At 57.2% G+C, this 22,085-nt stretch overlaps 8 protein-coding genes across 8 annotated transcripts; 4 read left to right on the top strand and 4 right to left on the bottom strand.

Moving 5' to 3' along the window:
* Window positions 1-1,693: 1,693 nt before the first annotated feature.
* Window positions 1,694-2,695, bottom strand: BKCO1_1000425 (isopentenyl-diphosphate delta-isomerase; the record flags this gene model as incomplete). Its single annotated transcript, XM_020269821.1, has 2 exons — window positions 1,694-2,271; window positions 2,449-2,695. The coding sequence occupies 2 exons, from the start codon at window positions 2,693-2,695 to the stop codon at window positions 1,694-1,696; spliced, it is 825 nt and encodes a 274-aa protein (XP_020135052.1).
* A 538-nt stretch (window positions 2,696-3,233) lies between these two features.
* Window positions 3,234-7,024, bottom strand: BKCO1_1000424 (f-box and wd domain protein; the record flags this gene model as incomplete). Its single annotated transcript, XM_020269820.1, has 3 exons — window positions 3,234-6,310; window positions 6,370-6,786; window positions 6,931-7,024. 3 exons carry the CDS (start codon window positions 7,022-7,024, stop codon window positions 3,234-3,236), a joined length of 3,588 nt encoding a protein of 1,195 aa, XP_020135051.1.
* A 769-nt stretch (window positions 7,025-7,793) lies between these two features.
* On the top strand, window positions 7,794-9,024 carry BKCO1_1000423 (aldo-keto reductase; the record flags this gene model as incomplete). The annotated part of the gene is made up of 3 exons (XM_020269819.1): window positions 7,794-7,984; window positions 8,037-8,528; window positions 8,628-9,024. The coding sequence occupies 3 exons, from the start codon at window positions 7,794-7,796 to the stop codon at window positions 9,022-9,024; spliced, it is 1,080 nt and encodes a 359-aa protein (XP_020135058.1).
* A 335-nt stretch (window positions 9,025-9,359) lies between these two features.
* Window positions 9,360-10,861, bottom strand: BKCO1_1000422 (nucleoporin nup49; the record flags this gene model as incomplete). The annotated part of the gene is made up of 3 exons (XM_020269818.1): window positions 9,360-10,275; window positions 10,335-10,721; window positions 10,794-10,861. The coding sequence occupies 3 exons, from the start codon at window positions 10,859-10,861 to the stop codon at window positions 9,360-9,362; spliced, it is 1,371 nt and encodes a 456-aa protein (XP_020135057.1).
* Window positions 10,862-11,234: 373 nt separating this feature from the next.
* Window positions 11,235-12,452, top strand: BKCO1_1000421 (pre-mrna polyadenylation factor fip1; the record flags this gene model as incomplete). The annotated part of the gene is made up of 4 exons (XM_020269817.1): window positions 11,235-11,387; window positions 11,453-11,505; window positions 11,563-11,804; window positions 11,860-12,452. The coding sequence occupies 4 exons, from the start codon at window positions 11,235-11,237 to the stop codon at window positions 12,450-12,452; spliced, it is 1,041 nt and encodes a 346-aa protein (XP_020135056.1).
* Window positions 12,453-15,012: 2,560 nt separating this feature from the next.
* BKCO1_1000420 (alpha-ketoglutarate-dependent taurine dioxygenase) lies at window positions 15,013-16,206 on the top strand (the record flags this gene model as incomplete). Its single annotated transcript, XM_020269816.1, has 1 exon — window positions 15,013-16,206. One exon carries the CDS (start codon window positions 15,013-15,015, stop codon window positions 16,204-16,206), a length of 1,194 nt encoding a protein of 397 aa, XP_020135055.1.
* Window positions 16,207-16,617: 411 nt separating this feature from the next.
* On the top strand, window positions 16,618-19,665 carry BKCO1_1000419 (nucleoporin nup49 protein; the record flags this gene model as incomplete). The annotated part of the gene is made up of 1 exon (XM_020269814.1): window positions 16,618-19,665. One exon carries the CDS (start codon window positions 16,618-16,620, stop codon window positions 19,663-19,665), a length of 3,048 nt encoding a protein of 1,015 aa, XP_020135070.1.
* A 748-nt stretch (window positions 19,666-20,413) lies between these two features.
* BKCO1_1000418 (3-oxoacyl-(acyl-carrier-protein) reductase 2) lies at window positions 20,414-21,569 on the bottom strand (the record flags this gene model as incomplete). Its single annotated transcript, XM_020269813.1, has 4 exons — window positions 20,414-20,722; window positions 20,801-20,911; window positions 20,998-21,311; window positions 21,515-21,569. The coding sequence occupies 4 exons, from the start codon at window positions 21,567-21,569 to the stop codon at window positions 20,414-20,416; spliced, it is 789 nt and encodes a 262-aa protein (XP_020135071.1).
* Between the last annotated feature and the right edge of the window lie 516 nt (window positions 21,570-22,085).

Raw genomic sequence — 22,085 nt, 5'->3', positions numbered from 1 at the left:
CCCGTCTCCGCGGTCCAATCTTGACTTTTCTTCAGGATGACGTTGGAATCTAGACCCGAGTCCATCAGTGGCGGCCGCCTCTGCGGCGCCATCCGCTACACCATCCACTTTCCCCCCCGAGTAGAGTGGCCTCCCTCCCACCTAAGTCTAGATTAGCTCTCCCCGCTTTTCTCGCTGTCGAGATGCACATTGTCGTGCGTGGTGAGAAGGGATCGGTGCATGGGAGACCCTCCACGATGGCTCTGCATACTCCGTTCTGGTCCTGCCATTCCTTCGCCCCCTCCCCGCCCCTCCTCCGGCCTCGTTTCTCTCGCATCCAGACCAGGTTCAACTTTTGCGTTTGCTTCCGCTTTTCGCCCCCAGCCTCCCCCAGTAGCCCCACTACTCCAAACGACCATCTCAGCCACACACACACACACACACGCACACGCTCTCAATCGCAACCGAACCGTTCTCCTTCCCCCTTCTCCTCCCTCTCCATCCCTACCCATCCCTCCCTCACCATAGAACCCAACACAATACGTCAATCCCACCCCCCAACGCCGCAAAACCACCGACCGAGCTCCTTCCCTCCCTACTCCCCCACACAGGGCTCCTTGAGATCCCCCTCACCACCACCACCACCAACGTCACCCCCCGCCTCGCCTCCCTCGCCTCCCTCGCCACCACTTTACTTCCTCCCCTACCTACCGCCTCTACCGCCTCCACCGCTCCTCCTCCTCCTCCTCCTCCTCCTCCTCCCCCCACCAAAATAAAGCCCTGCACGGCTTCCGCTCCCCACCCCACGGCTCGAGCTCGACCCTGACTTGACGTGGCGTGGCTGGTAGACGATGACGGACGGACGGACGGATGCGCTGGGCGGCAGGATGATCGAGAGGTGCAGGTGTGCAGGTGGTGGGGCGTTTTTGGGACGACGAGGAGGAGGTGGCCTAGTCGGCGAGGTCGTTGGCGGTAGAAGCGTGGAGGAGGAGAAGGAGGAGAGGGGGAGGTGATGGATGGGTTGGGTTTGAGCGGGGCCTCGGTGTTTGATGGTGGGGGGGAGGTGGAGATGGACATGGGGATGGAGAGAGGATGTTAATTGAGGGGGGATCTGAGATCTGAGATCTGAAGAGCATTGGGAGAGTCTGAGGACCTGGGGACCGGGGGGTTGGGTTTGGAATTGGGGGTTTGCGGGCGGCGGGGTGGGTGAGTGTGGGTGTGAGTGTGTGTGTGTAGGGGGGAAAGGTGAAATGGCGTGAGCTGTGGTTCTCGGATCAAGAGGCAGGTGTATGTAGGTAGGTGTATGTAGGTAAGTATATGTACGTAGGTATAGGTAGGTAGGTAGGTAGGTAGGTAGGTAGGTAGGTAGGTAGTTTAAGAAAAGAGCGTAGTGTAGCGAAGTGTATTAGTAAAATTTTACGTTAAGAAAGAATCCTGATTTCATTCAATGCCCACCCAGCCCATGTTTCTTGCACGCAAGTCAGTACACCACCTCTGCCGCGCGAAGCATATTCCAAAAAAACACAACTCGTGCATATTGAGAAAAATGCAAGCCGAAAGGTGGCGAGGTGGCGTACCGGGTATATCTCTACGACACCGATTGATGCAAAATGCCCACGACCAGCGATCAAAATGCCGTCGTCCTCCGCGCCCCCGAGACAACAGCAGCACGCGGTCAGTCGCTCCCGCAACACCACCACCACCCGAACCCCACTCACATCCGCCTGATGGCCTCCTCCTTGAACTTCTCCAAGCCGCCGTCCAAGTGCTTCCACCAGTCAAACAGCATGCTCTCGCAAATGAGCTTGAACCACGGCGTAAACTTCAAGCTCTTATCCTCAAACATGGCCCTCAGCTCCTCGGGCGACACGTACCGCGTATCCCGCACCTCATTCACATTCACATCCAGCGACACGACGCCCGCCTTGGGCCTGATGAACAGGATGTAATCGATCTCGTGCTCGCCCCACTTGCCGTCGCTGGGCGCGAGGTAGTGGATGCGGGTGAGGAAGTCGAACTCGTCGACGGGCACCTGGGCGGCGGGGATGCCGAGCTCGTGGCCGAGCTTGCGCTGGGCCGCGCGCTTGGCGCCCGCGACCGACGTCGGCAGGTCCGACCCCGTCTCCGTGGGCACGCCGAGCGGGTGCGAGCAGCAGGTGTTGGTCCACATGTCCGGGAAGGTGATCTTCTCCGACGCGCGCTGCTGCAGGAGCAGCCGGTTCTGCGAGTCGAACAGGAAGACGCTGAAGGCGCGGTGGAGGAGGCCGCGGTTGATGTTGTCCATGAGGTGGCCTGATCGTGTCAGTCGTCGTGCCATCATTCCGTTTTATTTTTCCTTCTTTCTCTCTCAACAACCGGCGAGTGCCTGAGATGGGAGGGGACAACGGAGGGAGGGAATGCGGACCGCGAGAGGAAGGAAAAACGGATCAAGGGCGGAGAACAGTGAGGATGGACTTAGGTCACACGTACAAACTTTCTTTGACGCGCTGCCGATGGGCACGTCGTTCTCGTCGAGCACGATGCACATCTCGTCCATCAGGCGGATCTGCTCCTCGTCGTAGCCGGCCAGATCGCTGTCGCCGTTGCCCGACGACGTCTGGCGCGCGCCCCCGCCAATCACGTCGGTGTTGACATCGCTGCCGAACAGGCGGAGGATGTTGTCGGCGGTGATGGCGGGGGCCGCCGCGGTGGTCGTGACGGTGGTGGTCGAGCTCATTGTTGATCGAGGAATTCCGAATACGAGACGTGAGCGGCGGAGAGGCGGTAGGTTCGACCGGATGGGGGAGAGTAGAGCGCTGGAGGGGAAACGACTCTATCGGCGGCAATGTTCCTTGGTGAGGGGGAGAGACTTGTTGGACGCGATCGGCGGGCTTTATTGCAGTGGCGTTGAGCCGCGCCGACAGGGTCCAGGACCAGGCGGTGAGGCCAGCGACTTTCTGCCCGCTGCCGGAGGTACTCCACCTATTGGGGCCTAATTGATAAGCTCGTCCTTTGCACTCACCTTTCACTCGGCCCGGCTTGATCGGATGTGCTCAAAGATGGCGAATTCATAATATTGAAGGCATTAAATTGCAAAGCCGAAGGCAAACAAGTCTATGTACCGAAAGCAAAGCAAATCCTAGCAGCTACGAAGGTATCGTGCGGGAACGCAAGTGATCGATCTTTTTGAACAGGAATGCCTACTACCACGCTGGCATTTCCATCCCCACGTCATCGGACGTCACACAATCCCCTTGGCCGTCGAATCACCATCATCACCAGGCTCTACGCTTACCCTTTGCACCTGGAACTGGAGCCAGCGCAGGGAATTCATCGGCCTCCGAGTCGGCGTTGCCGTTTTCATCCTCTCCGAATTGTTCAGCTCTGCTCCTCTCCTCGGCCAGACTCAACTGTATCGCATATTCCAAATCGTCCATCTCCTTTTCCTTGCTCGATCCCGCACCACCCGCCTCGTTCGGTTCAGCCCATGACGTCTGATGAGACGAAGAGGCTGGTGGCGACGCTTTGCGGCCTTTAGCATACCTGATGGGAATGTCAAACCCGTTGTCAATTGGAGCTGCGGGAAGCTCTCCAAAGGCCGGAGTCGATCCCTCATTCTCTTGCAAGCTCAAACGAATGGCTTCAGCAAGGTCTGCGTCGAGCTCCTCTTCATTCTTGACTGGCGGGCTACTCGACGGCGTCATGGTCGCAGGAATGGTAGGCGTGTCGCTGATGACGGAGCTGGCTTCGCTCTGCTTATTTTTCTCGGCCTCGGTTGCAAGCGCCTCTTGAGACAGCATGGTTGCATACGCCAAAGCCTGCTCTTCATCGTCGAGGAGATCGACACCGAAACGACCGGCAAGACGATCAGCTTCACGTTGGCGATTGATTTTTTCCCTTTCCATCTCGTGCTTCTCGGCGGAAATGAAGGCGTTGATCTTCGATCGCCCTGAAGCAGAGAAGCCTGGTCCGCTGCCACCATTGTTGCTCCCTCGTTCTGAACGTCGCACGCGCCGCTTGTTGCTCTTGTACTGGTCCGCTGCACTAGAGCTGTAACTCCAATAGCGTAGATGGGTACCGAGAGATACCATGCCACGGAGGACTGTCGGATCAGGATCCAGACATATGGCTCCCGCAGCGAACAGGTTGATTCCCACCCCTTGCGGAGAAGCTTGCGCCTGGACCAACCTGCGACGGGCACGGGACGAGAATCTAGAGTTGAGAGTCCGGATGGGTTGCATGCTGGATGCCAGAGGGTCCCATGCCTGCACCAAGCCGTCGTTGCCACCGTGGACGAGGTACAATCCGCTCATTGCAAGGCACGAAATCTGGGGCGAGTCCGTGTAAATGATTCGCACGGGCTCGATAGTGTTGACCAGATCCGTGGATTTCGCAACCGCGGTACGCATATCCCACACAAAGATACTCCCAGTATCTGTTCCAGCGGCAACGAATCTGGCCCTTTGGCCAGGGACATCTGCGGGGTTTGCGGGTTGGCTCTGGTCCGAGAACGGCGATGAATAGGGAGAAGATGCTGTGGACGAGCCAGAGAAACCGAATATAGGATCCTCAGACAGGGTCATGGTCGCATACATGGACGCATCCAAGGTTGTTGTAGTCACCTCGACGGATTTCGCGCCATTGAACGAAAGCAGGGAGCACCTCCACTCTTCCACTAGGTCTTGGCTCTCAGGCGATACAGCACTGGAGGAGAGAACCGATGACTGACGTGGACGTGTTGTAGAAGGTGGCCGAGATGGAGCATCAGTGCCACCAAAGAGAGATGGCTGAGTAGCGTTGACAATATCGGCAACCTCCCTAGGCATTGGCTTGCTCTCTGATTGCGTAGGAACCTTGAGACGCGTGAACCGTTTTGCAGAAGCCAATGAGTCTTCTTCCAGGCCGCAGTCGAACACGACAAGAGCTTCGCCAGCGCTGTTGCTATCGTCCCCAGCGAAATCAACTTCCATCCTCCGTCTCATGTCCCAACCAAGGCACATCGTACGGAAGTCAATCGGCTTCATCCTCAAGAAAGCATTGATCTCCAGGGTCTCAGCCTTGATTTGCTCCTCGGTCAGGCACATCCCATTCCACGAGGAACGAGGAGAGTAGCTTCCATCTACCGTCCTCTCGCGATAAGGATCCGGACGCGCAATACGTCTGCTAGGCTCCACGATGTTCCAGTAGACAGTACGTCCAGTTGCCCATGCAAGCCGCTCTAGGATGGGCTCATCGACACGTGTGCCTTTAGGGACAGTGGGCCGTTTCGGAAACTTGGTCAAATGGAACAGTTCACCAAGAGCGTTCAGGGCGATACACCAGATACGTTCCTGCCCTTGTCGTCGAGGAGAGTAAGCATCGTCCACTGCTAAAGCAATGATGGGAACACCGGGACTAAGGACCCAGCGTGCCGTGAGCTCACCACGGCCCAGGCGCGAGTCCTGCAGGCCATTAGTACCGAGACTGTAGGCTGAAACGACGCCTGATGATGAGCCGCACAACATGCCAACCAACCCTTCTGAGAGAGTAGGGACTGAAGCAGATTTCGCGATCCACACGGACGAAATGGCCTCGGTTGACACAAGCAGCCGGGGAATACCAAGCTCTGGTGAGCTAAGCTCCATGGGCAGAGCCAAGAAACGGCCGCGCATTTCCTCGGTGGAACGATAATAGATGCTCCCGCCAGGAGAACCTTCGCCATGCACCATACCGTAAGGTTGGCTCACGTCGAGAACATTGGGGTTGCCAACCAGATTGCCCGATCCGAGGCCCCATTGGGCTTCTCCAGGGAAGCGTTCGAAGAATTGGAGGAAGAACTGGGGGTCCGAAAGGCCCCATCCATCCGGCTTTCCGGCACTTGGATCGCTGGTAGACGCCATGCCAATATCGTTGGCTCCATGAATGAACAGTGGGAGACGCTTGTTGAATCCACTGCCAAAGGTTGCATGCAAGTGGTTGACAGTCGTGAAGAGCTGTGAATTGTACATAATGATGGCTTGGGGAGTCTGGTTAGTGCTTGAGCGCGAGTTTGCCGATTGCGTTGGCAGTGCCATAGGCTTTCCCCGGCCAAGCGACCGCAAGAGTCGAGTGCGCAGAATGTACTCGCTCCTCCATGATGCAAGCGCCGTAAGTCTAGCAAAGGCTCTTCTGTCGGAGCGCAAGGTTTCTTGGTCACCATCCTCAGCCACGTAGTCTGCACCTATGGTGATTGAGTCAGGGCCAGGAAAGTAGCGCGCAAATGCGACTCTCCAAGCATGAGGTGTAGTGACGAGTGAATGGAAGCGGCGTGACACCAGTGCGACTGCGGAGAGGTCGTTCGGTGGCAGGTGGGATAGGGCATGAGTCAGAATTTCTGGGAGGCAATCAGTCATTGTGGCGGGACGAGCACACGCAGTGGAAGCGGCAAATCACCATTTGGCAGCTTCGCCACAGGCGAACTTCTGTCTCCAGCCTTGCGGCTCTTCTTGATGACCTCGAATATAGGGCCCTCTGGCTTCCTCTGCGGCGAGGGCGACAGCGCATTCTCATACTCGGCGATGCGATTGCGTGGCGGCGGGCTGGGCTTCTTCAATCGAGCGTTTTCGTTGGCATCGAGGTCGGCGCGCGCATGGGCACCAGGGAGCGCGTCGCCCGTCGCGTCTGGTGCGCCGATGTCTGCTCCCACCGCACTCCCAGAGCGGAGCGGGGGCAAGCGATCTGCAGAGTCGAGGCCATGCTGGGAGGGAGCGGGCGATTCGGGCGCGACGGATTTGGTGGACGCGTTGGTGATAACGTCAGAGAGCTCTGAGTGCATAAAAATTCGCGGATAGAATGTGGATGGGTGTGTTCCTGAGCCAGGTGTCCTGGTTCAGTCGCGTCAATGTGGGCGGTCGCGGTCGGGATGGCTGCCTGGAGGGAGATTGTTGGAGGAGGAGAGGAGACAGCACGGTGACGTTTATCGTCTCGACTCGCGTCGACGCTCAGCGGCCGTACCTACTGCACGTGGCGATTCGACCGGCGCTCCGGCCTTCAACATCCGCTCCTCCTTCTTCATTCCCCGGCCGTTATCAAGATGACTGGCTAGCATTGTTTTCATTTGATTGGTAGGATGCAGCAGCCAGGGCAAAATGAAATAAACCACTTTTATGTGCCTGTCTTCCACGAACCCGGCCCGTGCTGCGCACACGAGGCGTTGTCTCCATCAGCGAACTAGTTCCCTAGTGTCACCATACCTGTCATGCGTGCGTCTGCTACTTCACCAACTGTTTTGATGTCAATTTCCCCTGGACGGTCGCTGACACACGATGCAATACTCGCAGGCATCGAGCTGTAGATCTACACGTAAATTTGGGAATTCTTATTAGTGTGGAATTTCTCACAACGTCGGTCCCGCCACAGCACTTGAGCACCTCTGACGAAGAGTGCCGTGGTATTTTGTTGCTGTTCTGCCGGCGCGGGACGGCACCAGACGCAGCTTGACAAACCAGGGTTGCAGACCGCCTACGCCCACTTTCCTGATTGAGTAACGGAGTTGCGTGATCCAGTGGGGACAGCGCGGGGACGCATCGCCAAGGCCTTCATCCTCAGCCCGGGCCGTCGAGAGGTACTACGTAGTAGGCCTCACAAATGTATGGACTTTGCAGTAAACTCCGCTATATCCGCTCAAGACATCATCAGTGCTCAAAACCTAAACTATACGCGTTCGGAGATGCGGAACTGCCGCGTTCTGGATCCATAACATATATACTTTGCATCATACACAGTAGACTTCTCTCATCTTCTTCCCGCTCTCCTCCCCACAGTCAAACTCGCCCTCAGCATTGCTTCATACCAAGTCACCAGAACAAATCGACGCCATGGCCAACTCTGATATACCCCAGGACCTGCAAGCCAGCATCGACGCCACGCAGGTCACTTACAAGCAGCTCGGAACCTCCGGGTTGCGTGTCTCCGTCCCTATCCTAGGCGCCATGTCTATCGGCCACAAGGACTGGCAAAACTGGGTTGTCCACGACGAAGCCGAAGTCTTCAAGCTCCTCCAGGCAGCGTACAGTTTCCCTCCCATCTCCCTCTCTCATCATCCCTGACCATACCTGCAGATACGACCGCGGTCTCAACTCCTGGGACACAGCCAACATCTACTCCAACGGCGTCTCCGAAGAGCTGATCGGGCGCTTCCTCAAGCACGCGCAGATCCCGCGCCGCAAAGTCGTGCTGCTGACCAAATGCTTCGGCTACGTCGGCGAGACGCCCGGCCTCAGCACGATGCAGTACCCGCAGGCGCGCGACACGCGCGACTACGTCAACCAGGGCGGCCTCTCGCGCGCCGCCATCTTCAACGCCGTCGACGCCAGCCTCGAGCGCCTGCAGACGTCGTACATCGACGTGCTGCAGATCCACCGCTTCGACCCCGAGGTCCCCGTCGAGGAGACCATGGAGGCCCTGCACGACCTCGTGCGCGCCGGCAAGGTGCGCTACATCGGCGCCAGCTCCATGTGGGCCTACCAGTTCGCCAAGATGCAGTTCGCCGCCGAGAGGCGCGGCTGGACAAAGTTCGTCAGCATGCAGAACCACTACAGCTTGTGCTATAGGTAAGAAGCCCGCTGGCCGTTGTTTTCCCCGTTCTCTCCGGCACATCCTTCTCCTCGTTACCCCAATGGCATTGCTGACAATTTGCTCCTTGACTGTAGAGAAGAGGAGCGTGAAATGATCCCCTTCTGTAAAGAAAGCGGCGTCGGCCTGATTCCCTGGTCGCCTCTCTTCCGCGGCTTGCTCGCGCGGCCGCTGGACACGCCCGAGACGGATCGCACCAAGGCCATGAAGGATCTCCCGATCAATGTTCCAGTAACGGACGCCGACAATCAGATCATTAGCCGTGTGGAGGAGCTAGCCAAGAAGAAGGGCTGGGCCATGTCGCAGGTGGCGTTGGCGTGGATATTGCAGAAGGGCGCCATTCCCATCGTCGGGCTCAGCAGTGTGAAGAGGCTAGACGAGGCGGTCAAGGTGACAGGAAAGGAGCTGACGGACGAGGAAATCAAGTACTTGGAAGAGCCGTATGTGCCCAGGGCGGTAAGCGGGCACTCGTGAGCGAACGCAATGGGTGAAGCCGGGTGAGAAACTATCGGCCCGTGCGAACATAGTTGAAGGTATATGTGGGCGAGGTTTGCGGCTGCGCATACCGCACAGTCACTGTTACGATGTAGACTGTTACGATGTAGCTTGAGTCTTTGTCAAAAGCAAAAAGGGCCAATGCCCCCGTTCTCTTCGTCTTTGTGGGAGATTAATTGTGCCACATCCCAGCCTCGAGTATCTTTTTACAGGGCTCTTTACTCAACCGATGGACAATACTCTTGGACAAACGCCATTCCCTGCCACCCAGTTTCCAAACAAAGACTCCAGAGTATCTTGCCCTAGTCCGCCATTCATCTTCCCATTCCCGTAGTACCAATAGTCGCCTCGATAACCTTTTCCCTGCAGTCTCCGACGTTCTGTGCCTCGTTGAGAATAGCCTTCTGGATCTCCTGGAAGAGGAGGGCCAACTCCCTGAGCTTGTTCTCGTGGTGCTCCTCGGCGGTGCCAGCGCCCCGGCGCGCCATAAGTTCCTGAGACTGCTGCATCACATTTCCTTCGACGGTGCGCAGGTGCTGCTCGAGCTCGGTAAGTAGGCGGGCTTGTTGCTTCAGCGTATCGGCCATCTCGTCGGTTTGGCTGCTGAAGAAAGAAACGAGGTCGGTGTTGCCTTCGTCCGCTGAGGCATCGTCTGGCGAAGCTGACTTGGCGGGAGCAGGTGCAGCGCTCCACATTGAACCGGCATAGTGGAACTGAGTGGGCAACTTGAGATTCTCAAGCACGCGGAAGCTGATGCGCGCATTCTCGACATCCTTCTTGATTGTTTGCTTGAGCTGGGCAATGGCCTGCGAGTCGTTGTCCAGGGCGGTCTCGACGGCTTCGCACTTGCCGTTGACCCACTCGACATCGTTGGGCAGATATGAAATATTTTCCTTCAAGCGGCCGTCGATGAAGGCCTGGCATTGGTCGTGATGTGAGATTTGTTGTTGGATGAGCGAATCCATCTGTTCGATCTGCTTTTGCATATCTTCGTGGAGGTCGGAGAAGCGCGTCGATCCGCGGACCTGACTAATGTCGATACGGACGCCCGGAACGGTTGCTTGCATGCCAGCATTGTTCTGGGTGGAGCCAAACATGCCGCCGCCCGCTGGCTGTTGAGAGTTGTTCATGGCGGAGCCGCCGAAGAGAGAGGGTTGCTGAGGTTGTGTGGCGGTCGTAGTACTCCCGAATAGAGAAGGCTTGCTTTGGTTCTGCGCGGTGCTGCTTCCACTGTACGAGGAGTTAGCCAAGCATTCCGGTTGTGTGTGACAAAGGGCGCTGGGGCGTACAACAAAGATGGAGCGGGCGTTTGCGTTGCCTGGGCGGTGTTGCCAAAGAGACCTCCGCCCTGCTGCTGTTGCTGGCCTTGCTGTTGCTGACCTTGCTGCTGGTTTTGGCCTAACGCGCCGCCGAACAATGAGGAGCCGGTCTGAGGTTGCGAGGCGGGCGTCGACCCTGGCGCAGCGCCTCCGCCGAAGAGCCCACCCCCAGTGGTGGCAGCCGGCGTAGCGGGCTTGTTAAGGGCGCCTCCAAAGAGGCTGCTGCCTTGAGTCGCCGGGGCTGCATTGTTCGTCGAAGAGCCGAAAAGGCCGCCGCTCTGAGGTTGCGAGGTCGAGGCGGTGCCGCCAAAGAGGCCGCCACTGCTCTGGGGCTGGCTGGCGCTGGTCGAGCTGCCGCTGCAGGAAAGCGCAAGTTAGCAACTGCCGCGTACATGTCACAATTGATGCGCAGTCGTGTTCCAAACCTACAAAAGCGAAGAGCTACCGCCCGTGTTGATACTCAAGCCGCCCGACTTTCCCAGTCCTCCAAACGACATTGTTACTACTCCAAATACCCCAAATACGTTCCAGACGGAGAGGATCGAGATCCGGCACTGGCAGCGGTCTGGCAAGACTTGGGCGGGCGGAGCGAAAGGGCGCGGGCGCGGGCGCGGGCGCGAGGAGACACAGTCAGTTGATGTTGTTGTCACGGCCGTCAGCTGCTCGGGCGTTGTCGCGAAAAGCTGCGGCGTCCAAGCTTCGCGCGCCGACAGCTCCACCTCGCCCGCCGCAGCTTCAACCTGTCTGCCCGCCTAGCTCACTCCCCAACAGGGACCCGCAAGAACACCGCTCCTCGAATAGCCGCGGACGACGACGCTCATTTTTTGCGGATTCCATCTTCCATACCCGGACATACATCGACCTGAAACCATGGAAGAGGACGACGATTTTTACGGCGACGACAGCGGCCCGGCCGTCAAGCAGGACGAGCCCGCCAACGGTGACGAAACTACAAAGGACGATAAGATGGACGACTCGCTCGAAGAAGGCGAAGAGGAAGAAGAAGATGATAGCAGCGATTCGGTACACATTCCCCACTCTGTTGCCGAGTTCAGGCTTCCGAGTGCTAATGCAGACTGCTGCATTAGGATATCGAAATCATTGTAGAAAGCAAAGACGCGCCAGCACCAGAACCAGCTTCGTACGTACAGATCAAATGTTCCGCCGTATGAGTGCGCCCCATTGACACGAGCAATAGCCAGCGCGGTGCCTCCTTCAACACATCCTTCAAGTCGGAAACCTCGCGCGCCGCGCCCGCAGACGCCGCCAAAGGACAGCAAGCACAACCTGCCGGAACCAAAGCTGGAAGCGCCGCTCCAGCAGCATCTTCAAAACCCGGCTCGGCCTACCCTGAAGTCCGCACCTCAAACCTCGACGTCAACGCAGTCCCGATTTATGATCCTGTGGGCAAGCCCATAACAGATCTGGATGTCGATGCTGGTAAGGCTTGTTTCTCAACCCCTCCGCAGCGCGCGCAGATGCTAACCCACAACAGACCTCGCCGAGCACGAGAAGCCGTGGCGCCTCCCCGGCGCCGACCAGTCCGACTACTTCAACTACGGCTTCGACGAGTTCACATGGACGACGTACTGCCTGCGCCAGCAAACCATGACCAACACGCTCAAGGACCAAAAGGCCGAGACGGCCAAATTCGAGATGATGCTCAACGGCGGCATGCCGCTCATGCCTGGAATGCCTCCGGCCGGCCCGCCGTCGGCCGCTCCGCCTGTCCCCGGCGCGCCCACCGGCCCCGCAGCACAACAGCCGCAGGGCGGCCAGCAGCCGCAGAACGGAGGGATGCCTGGCGGCATGCCCGGCATGCCCGGCCTCGACGAGAACATGATGCAGCAAATGGCGCAGCACATGCTGGCGTCCGGCATGGACCCGTCGCAGATGAGCTTCGAGCAGTTCATGCAGGGTATGCAGGGTATGGGCGGCATGCAGGGCGGCCCGCCCGCCGGCCCCGCGGCGCAGCAGGCGCAACAAGGCGGCGGTTTCGGTGGTCAAGGTGGTCAAGGCCAGTTCGGCGGATATGGAGGCGGTCAGGGAGGGTTCAGAGGAGGACGGCGAGGAAGAGGGGGTTGGTGAGGGGGAGGAGGCTCAGGTCACCAGCTTTGAATTCGGGTGTTGCACTGGGTATTGGGCGGCGTTCTATACTTTAATAGGGGCATTACAGGATCAGTACGGATCAGGTATGATGAGGCGTGAACATGGGGAAAATGGGAGCTGTGACGAATACCAGCATTGGCACAACCAAGGCGAGAACTCGAGGAAGTTTTGGACTTGACAAAAGGATGAAAACAAGCTACCATTTCAGCAACTTAATGCCGTGTTCTCCATACTTGATTACAACCGGACGGCTGATTTGTGGAAAACAGAAAGACTCCTAACGTCACACCTACTGTAGGTGCAGGAAGATATTGAACTACGGCGATTTTTTGCGTAGGCAATCGAAGCAGATATCTCGACATAGATGTAGGTTCAAGAATCCCTTCCTCATGAGGAGATGAAGCAGATATCCCGACGTAGATGCAAGTATAAAATAATGCATCTCCTGAAACCATATATCCCGAGAGACTGAGAGTTTAATCCATATTTGTAACATTCTCGATTTGAAATTCTTGTTCCCATGCTGGATAGATCCACCATTGTCGGTATCGCTCTGATATACATTTTCTAAAACCCATCTCTGACCCAGCTCTTCTCCTATGCAGGTCCTGGATTGGTCCCAGGTGACTTTGCCCTCGGCGACGGGTGCGTTCCGTAAACCCCGTACTATATACCATGGTGGGCAGTAAGAGGCACGACAATCGGAGTCTACTGAGCTGCAGGAAGAGGATGCTCCTCAGGATTAAGCACAGCAGTCCACGGATCGGTCGAACCTTAGTCCTTGTAGAACCAGCCTCTGTACTCGAAGAAGTCACCGCTCTTTCGGTTGTAGGATTTGGTGTCAAACGGTATACCCCAAAGTGGTCCTACCCTTGATTGCCTCAATAGTCCCCGATGCGTTGACACGACATGAGGCTTCGTTTTGCAAGAAAGTTCGTAGCCTCCGTGAAATCGACCCTCGCGTGCCACAATCACATTCACAGTTTTTTATGCTTCCGACCTGTTGCTCCAACCAGCCAGTCAGACTAACAGAAGATGGTCAGACTCGAAGTCACTTAGTGGATGGCAGGCCGGTTCGAGCAAGGGAGTGGGGTTGAAAGGATTAGTTGCATACATGGCCCATTGTGCGCTTTTTAGCTGCAGAGTATGTTTTCGAAATGCAGGAAAATGGTATCACATCAATGCCACCATCTGTTGTCCAAAAGACGCCATCGATGTTCCAGACATGGAGGCTTTCGTTGCTTGGATGAGGTTTCAGAATGGGCATCGATGCATAGCCACGAGAGAAACACGCTGTTCGATCGATCTCCCCTGAATGCAATGAGCGAGGCATGCCAGTGGCCACCAGGCCTCAGGGATAAGCAGAGGACAAGGCGTCCACGCGTCTTCATCTCCCCACGCTTGATGGCTCATGAGAACGGGGTCACATCTGGTTGGCAGAGCGAGCGTTTCGCTCGCATCAAGGCAGTCTGCCCCACATACGCTATTTTGGAGAAGGAAGTTTCAGGGAGGATGGGCAGACCAATTAGGCCGTGACGGGGCATGACGGCAGGCGGGAGGGCCTAAGGCGGTGTAGATGGCGGGTAGACGCGTCGCGGAGGGCGGAGAGGCCCTGCACTGGCGTTGCTGGCAGATCGGAATGTCGCAGAGGCCGTCGCGTCGTCGTGCGCGGCCTGGGGATGTAGCAGGTTAAGTAAAGCCAGCCAGTGCGAGGCCAGGCCGGGGCGTCGGGTAGGCGTAGGGCAGAGATCGACCAGGGGCTCGGTTGCCTCTTTGGAAGGGTTTGGAAGTTTCAGGCTGGAGGTGGGCGGGTGCTGTGCTGGCGTGGGCGGCGCGGGTGCGCAGTCGCACGTTCGTTCGTGATTCTTGAGATCGATGGCGTGCTTGTCGTTTGCCTCTTTGGGCCGAACTCGGCGGCCACTGGGCTGACTGGGCTGGGGAAGCGCGGCCCTCCGCCCAGCACCCAGGCTTCGCCCGCGCTTCTCGAACGTCGGCGTGCAGCAGATCGAGAGCCGCATGCGCGGATTCCAAGATCCCCAGCACCGCGTCCCGCGGGCTGCACGCATCGTCGACAGCCACCTCTTGCTGCTGCTGGCCAGCCTCGACAGCCCGCGCCGATCCGGGGTAGCGCCCGGCTAGGCTCAGCCTCCCGCAACGACGACATCGCTGCAAGAATGATGCGTAACCGCCCTCGGCCGTGATTCATGCCCTGATGCAGTAATCAAACGTGCTCAGTGCGCGGTTAGCGTATGTGGGTATGGCTTTGTGATGATGAGGTGCTGGCCCTCGCGGATCGCGCAACCAAAGCCCCAGGTCGCACCTGCCGCGTCTTACGCACCGCTGATGGTCCAAGTCACCACTCCGGATTGCCGCAGCTTCATCCGTCCGCTGCCGTCCAGCTCAGTCCACTCAGTCCACTGCCTGCCTATATATCTCCCGCTCCCGCTCCTCTGTCTTCCAGAACCAGCACCAGTCTCCGCTGTCAAGTCTTCCACACCACCCGTCCTTACCTCCTTGTCACGACCGCTCTTTGTTCACAATGGCTCCATACCTCCAGGAGACTACTGCCACTGAGGTAGCCGCCCCCGCTCCCAAGAACCTTAAATCCATCACGACCAAGTCGCCATCCACCCTCAGCTACGAGCCTGGCCACGTCCCCGCCGAGACTCACGAGACGTACGAGTACGATGACCTCAAGCCCCGTTTCCCGGACATCAAGTGGCCCGCTCTCGGTCCCATCCCCTACGAGGATAAGGGTCTGAAGGGAGACCCCAACTTCCGCAACCTGTTGGCTGGTGCCACCGACGTCTTCGACTACAACCCCAAGATTGGCACCGAGATCCACGGCGTCAAGCTCTCGCAGCTCACCGACGCTCAGAAGAACGACCTTGCCCGCCTGATTGCCGTTCGTGGCGTTGTCTTCTTCCGCGACCAAGATGACCTCGACATCGACGCCCAGCGTGAGCTCGGTGCCTACTTCGGTCAACTGCACAAGCACGCCACCACTTCGGTCCCGCGCCGTGAGGGCCTGGAGGATGTCCACGTTGTCTTCACTGAGGGCAACAAGGACCTCCGTTCGCTGTTCACTCCTACCTTCCTCTGGCACTCTGATGTCACATACGAGGTCCAGCCTCCCTCGTACACCATGTTGAAGCTGCTTACCGGCCCCGGCCGTGGCGGTGGTGGTGACACCCTCTGGTCCTCTCAGTACGCTGCGTACGACGCCATGTCGCCGTACATGCAGAAGTACCTCGAGAGCTTGACTGCTATCCACTCGGCCCAGATCCAGGCCGACGGCTCGACCCAGATGGGCCGTACTGTCCGCCGTGACCCCGTTGTCACCGAGCACCCGCTTATCCGCGTCCACCCCGTGACCGGATGGAAGTCTCTGTTCTTCAACCCTGGCTTCGTCACCAAGATCAAGGGTGTTCCCAAGGTCGAGAGCGACCACATCATCTCTTACCTCAACGAGATCATCGCCACCACTCAGGAGGCACACGTCCGCTTCCAATGGAACAAGAACGACGTGGCGTTCTGGGACAACCGCGTCACCAACCACTCCGCTTCGTACGGCTTCGCCCCTCACCGTCGTCACGCTGTGCGCGTCTGCTGCCAGGCTGAGCGCCCATACTTCTCCGAGGATGGCAAGTCCCAGGAAGAGGAGCTCAACGCCAAGTACGGACTTCCGCCTGTCAACAAAGATGGCTCTGGCATCGTCAACTACAACGATTAAGTGCGTTTCATTCTGCGCCATCGTGAAGCGTTTCAGCGTTAGATTTTCCATCCAGATTATGAGTTTAGCGGGCGTTTATGGGAGAGCATACAATACCAACTTGATCAGGGTGCATGTGTAGTCCGGTTTTGGATGATGGGAGGTATAGGGAATGATTTGGATTAGAGCATCGAATACCAGAATTTTGCATACCATATGACCGGCCGTCGCAGGATGTGAATTTTATTGTCTTGCTCGCCTGCGTAAGTGTGTGGTGAATTAGGCGACTGCCTCATGTGACGACGTGGATCAGGGTCCTGACGCGTCGCGTCGCGCACCTCTCGAACCCGTCCACCTTTCGACTCTGACATCTCATGACTCGACCTCGCCACACTGGATGAGAAAACATCAGTTTCTGATGGCCTGACTACAATGGCCGCAGTGACACAGAAGCCTGGTGAGCAGACACTCGCTCGAGACGCGTCTGTCCTGGCATACGCACGCTTCCATCGCATCTGCAGAGACTACACGCGTGAAAGCCCTCTCGACTCTCGACACCTCCCGCAAGCACCTATTTTCCTAGCTCAAGAACTCAGCGATCCTTCCGGTTGCCCACAGTTCCAATTCACTCAACCAGTTGGCACTTCCGAGCGCCTTGAGATAGATTCTGCAGCAGCGCATCTATTGAACTCAGTATTCGCGCTCCGGAGTTCTCCTCAGGTGACCGACGCCTACTGCCCTCCTCATCTGACGCGTCACTTGAAGGTCGAGACGCCTTTATTGAGGATTGATCATGAGCTTGACTCTTTTCGGTTTAGGAAGCGCGAGTCTCTTAATCTGACGGATGTGACGCTTCCCCTCGAGCATACAGATGACGAAAAAGATGAAGGACTCTCTTGGCCCCTACAGTGTCGCAATTTCTCGCATGAATTCCACGGCAAGATCGCATCCGACAGACTTGACGTTCAAAAGCAGGCACTTCTCTATCTTCAGTCAGTGATGAAGCGGCCAGATAAGCCGGACATACCAGACTCCGCACCCGTCAAAAGACGACTGATTCAGCCTATCACTCCACCGCTACTTCCTCTCAGCCCTGAGTTCACTCATGTCCCTGATCCGTCCTCATCATCACCTACCGGACAGGTCCAACTACTCTCCGGGACTACTGATTCTATAGCTGTCGAGGCCGAAGCTTTGGAGGCTAGGATATCGAAAGAGGACAGGATTGACACTGATGATGTGCCGGGCCTCAAGTACTACACCGAAGACCCAATGTTATGGGATGGCATTGAAGATCTTGAGGTTGAAACGACAGCACCCTCCTTCAAGCCAAGGCGACGCGCAGCCGAGCTCAAGATCGAAACTCCGCTTACGCCCCCTGCAAACATTACGCCACCATTTCGATCACCGGCGAAAAATACAAAGTCAGTGTCGTTTCCTGATGAAATGCTCCAATACATCACATACCCAATGGAGATCCCGTCCAAGTATGAGGATGGAAATGCTGTGTTGGATTCTGAGAATGATTTTGATGCCTTCTTCGAAGAAGACATGGCGCCAATCGCGAAGAGGGCTGATTGGAGGGCCGAACACGAACAACTACATGAAGCGGACACCACCAAACGTGTCGAAGTCCCGGACCTGGATTTTGAAATTCCGATTGCCCCTTGGCACTCTTTTGGCCTGAGAGCATCACTGAAGAAAGATGGTATCTCGACCGAGTTAGAAGCTCAAGCCAGGCTTCTCTCCTATTGTGCCAAAGAGGAGCTCAAAATTACCCCAAAGTGGCCTGAGTCGAACAAACAAGACGGGGAGTTGAAATGGTGGGCCTTCCCGAGGAATCTTTCCAAAACAGTCGTAGCGGAGGAAATACAACATGACGCGGCTCTGAACAAAATGATAGGAAGCTCGCCAATGGGAGATGTAGATATCGTCGACAGTAGCTCCCTGGCCTGGAAACATGAAGGACTACGCGTTCTTGACCAGCCCGAGGATGAAGACGAAGAGATTTTGCCTTGGCACTTTGAGCCTGGCGATGACCTTGGTTCACTGTTACAGAAGAGGAAATCTGAGATTGCGAACGCCTCAGCAGAATTAGCCAAGCGACTCCCAGAGTCTCTGTCGAAAGAGAGTGTCATTTATCAACCGCAAAAGAAACAAAAGACGAATGAGAATGCTGTTCACGAATCCACCCGGCTGGAGAATCAGTTCATGCTCGGCGGATTGTTCTCGGCATCAAACTCACTGGAACAGTTTATGCAGATAAACAGCGGAACGATGAATACAAAGCAACCTTTGGAGAAACGTCCACCTGAAGAGAAACAGCAGGATAACGCCAAGGTAGAGGCTTCTATTTCGGACGCCTCGAAGCGAGCAGTCGAAAGCAGCCAATCTCCAATGCCACTTCCCGCCCCTCCAATAGCGGACGAACAGCCTCCAAAACCTTTCATAATCTCCTCTTCACTCCTCATCCAACGCCGCGAACTCGTCCGCACCATCCAACGGCTCTACCCCCGCGCCATCCTCATCGAGCGCGACTTCAGCAGACCCCTCTCCACCTCCACCACCACCAGCACCCCAATTAACCACCACCAACCCCCCACCGAACCCGACCTCCTCCTCTCCCCCTCCACCGGCCTCCTCATCACCACCCTCCAACGCATCAAGCAACGCGCCCTCCCCAGCAACCAACACGCAAGCAACAACAACAACAACACCGCAGCCGCCCCCCACAGCACCACCACCACCACCTTCCAAACCGAACTCGCCCACCACACCACCAAACTCCAACACCTCATCGTCCTCGTCAGCGGCGCATCATCCCTCGATGATCAACATCCCGCCACCAAGACCACCACCACCACCGCTGTGCCACCCCTGCAACCCCTGCACCCCCCCGACGCCCGCGACTGCGACGCCCTCGCCGCCCTGCACGGCTTCGCCGCCGCCGCCGGGGCTAGCCCGCGCTGCCGCGTCTCCGTCGCGTACGTGCCCGGCGGCGTGGCGGACGCGGCGCGTTGGGTCGTCGGCGTCATGGCGGCGTATGGGCGGACGGAGGGGGAGTTGGTTGGGGATAGGGGCGGCGGCGGTGGCGGTATGGGAGAAGGGGGGGATGTCGTCGATGGTGGGGAGCAACAGTCGTCGTCGTCGCCGTCGTCGTTGTCGTCGTCGTCGTCGTCGTCGGTGCTGAAGGAGGAAGAGAGCTTGTGGGAGTTGTTCCTGCGGAGGGCGGGGCTGAATGCGTTTGCGGCGCAGGTGGTGCTGGCGAGGTTGAAGAAGAAGGAGGTGGAGGGGGTGGGGAGGGGCAGTGCTGGTGATGGTGGGGGAGGGCCGGCGGCGCATGGGTTGGCGGCGTTTGTGGGGATGGGTCGAGAGGAGAGGAGGGAGGTGTTTGATGGAGTTTTGGGGGATGGGGAGCTGTTGGACGCCGTGGGGAGGAGAGTGGATGGATTGTGGGTGACGCCGAGGTCGCAAAGATGAGGGCTGTCTATGGTCGTGAGCTGGGTTTGGCTGATTGCTTGGGAAAGAGGGACATCTCTGGGAGATTCTGGGCCAACGTTAATACATAAGTCAGGAATGCGGGGGACTGGGATATTAAAGCGTTTGGCTTTGTCGTGGCTCAGCATTTTATCCGAGACCAGGAGCTGAAGCTCCTCCGGAAACTCCACAGCTTGACTTCGGATAGACGGAGTGGGCTACTAATACACTAGCACCAGATGGACCTGCAGATTTCGTAGCTCACGTGCTCTCGCAGGAATCTTGAGGTAGTTACGGGAACTGATGCACCGTGTCATTGATGTGTTATAAACTGGTATTATGTAGTGTAGTGGAGCATTTTCCAAGAAGGATGCAAACGAAGCTTGCACGACCTTTCACCCACTCGCATTCGTTCCAGATCAGTGAAAGAGCATCTTCAATATCTATTAATGCAGTGTGAGGCACATGTGCTTACCGTGGCAACATTCTGGACTAAAACTACGAAATTTGTTTGTCTGCAGACAACCAAAGCCCAATATATCCTGGTATCAGAACAACTGTTGAATAATAATCAGGCAACATAAGATCTCGGTAGCAGCTTCATAGGCTTCTCCAAACACCATTCTGTTAATTTCCTCTTCTTAAAAGCCTAACCTTGCAATTCCCAAAAAAAAAAAAAAACGCCAAACGGGCACATCTCATATTCCCCCGGCCCACCAACAACATTCGCAACGACAACCCCTCTCCCCACTCAACAAATCCCCACAACCCCATTCACGGGCACATCGATGCTCGTCGTGTAGCTCGCGGCGTCGCTGAGGAGATAGACGTACGCGCCGCCGAGCTCGCGCACGTGGGCGAGCCGCGGCATGCCGCCGTAGTAGCGCAGCTGCGTGTCCCAGTCCTCCTGCCGCGGCACCCAGTACGTCATGGCCGTCTCGACCAGCCCGGGGGACACCGAGTTGACGCGGATGCCGTGCGGCGCCCACTCCATGGCGAGCGTGTGCGTCATGTTGCGCACGCCGGCCTTGGAGGCGCCGTAGGGGGCGGAGGGGACGCGCTGTGTGGTGGGTGGGGGGTGTTAGTGATGTGCGGGGGAGGGGGAGGGGGAAGGGAAGGGTGGTTGGTTGGTACCTACCTTGTTGGGGCGGTAGGACGCCATGGATGCGGTGAAGACGATGGAGCCTTTGATGTTGAGCTTGAGGAAGGTGCGGGCGGCGACGCGGGCGCAGTAGAAGGCGCCGAAGAGCTGTTTGGAGGGGGCGCGTGTCAGTCGGTGAGGCATGTACATACATATATACGGCCGGGAAAAGCACAAAACCAACCACCACTCACATTGACCCCAAACAACTCCAACACCTCCTCCTCGGTAAAGTCCAGCGCCGCCTTGTGCTTCGTCCTCCCCGCATTCACCACCATGCCGTGCAGGGCGCCGGCGCTCTGCACAATCTCGTCCACGGCCTCCTGGACGCTCGCTTCCTTGGTGACGTCGGCGTGGACCGCGAAAAGGCGGTCGGGGTACCTGCTCGCGACGGCGGCGAAGTCCTCGCCGGGCTCGCTCGAGATGTCGATCGAGTAGACGCGTTGGGCGCCGTTGTCGAGGCAGCATTCGGCGACGCCGAGGCCGATGCCTCGGTTTGCGCCGGTGACTGGGGGATTTTTTCTTTCAGTTTCTTGTTTGGTTTTTGGGGGGAGGTGGGTTTTGTTTGGCATGGTTGGTTGGGAAGAGTGGGGCGGGAGGAGCGTGGTCATTTTTTTATTTTTTATTTTTTGGTTGGTGAACAAGATAGAAGGGATTGGTCTGGAAGTGGTGGTGCGGGGATAACCAGAAGCTCATGAGTTCAAGACCTACTCGCAATGACCTTGCCCTCAAGCTGTATCTTGGTTTGAGGAGTGGTGGCAGACATGATGGATGGCGAGTTGGAGATTTTACTGATACGTCGTGTGGTATACTGGTATGGAAAAGAAACGAGTTATAGCGACACTGCTTGTTCACTCCATGCGGAAAAAACTAAATAAATATACAGGCACTACGTAAGGCGGGGGAGCTACGACGTGGAGGGGTGGTAGTCAGAATGGCGCCTCGTTACGAGGGCGCGGGCCTCCGGCTCGGGGCATAGACAGTCCCCCACCAATCAAACCGCGGGGGAGTCCAAATCCGCCCCGCTCCCTCTTTTCCGCGAGCATTGCCCCGCTTTCTGGGGTTTCTTGGGCTATGTTTGCTCTCGGAGCTACGTCAGACGTCTGATGATAAAAAGGCCCAAAACCAGCCGTCATGAAAGAGACACCAACTTACCGTCCAGCTCGTTTCGAGGGCACAAAACAGCACGCCAAAAATCCCCCCAACTCCTCCTCCACCCCAATTGGCACCCTGACTTGCTCCCCACAGCATTTCCATGAGCACTAGCGGCAGCAGCGACCCT

This window comes from Diplodia corticola (genome assembly GCF_001883845.1).
Source record: "Diplodia corticola strain CBS 112549 chromosome Unknown scaffold1, whole genome shotgun sequence".
NCBI lineage: Eukaryota > Fungi > Ascomycota > Dothideomycetes > Botryosphaeriales > Botryosphaeriaceae > Diplodia > Diplodia corticola.
This window is presented reverse-complemented; position numbering and strand designations above follow the sequence as displayed.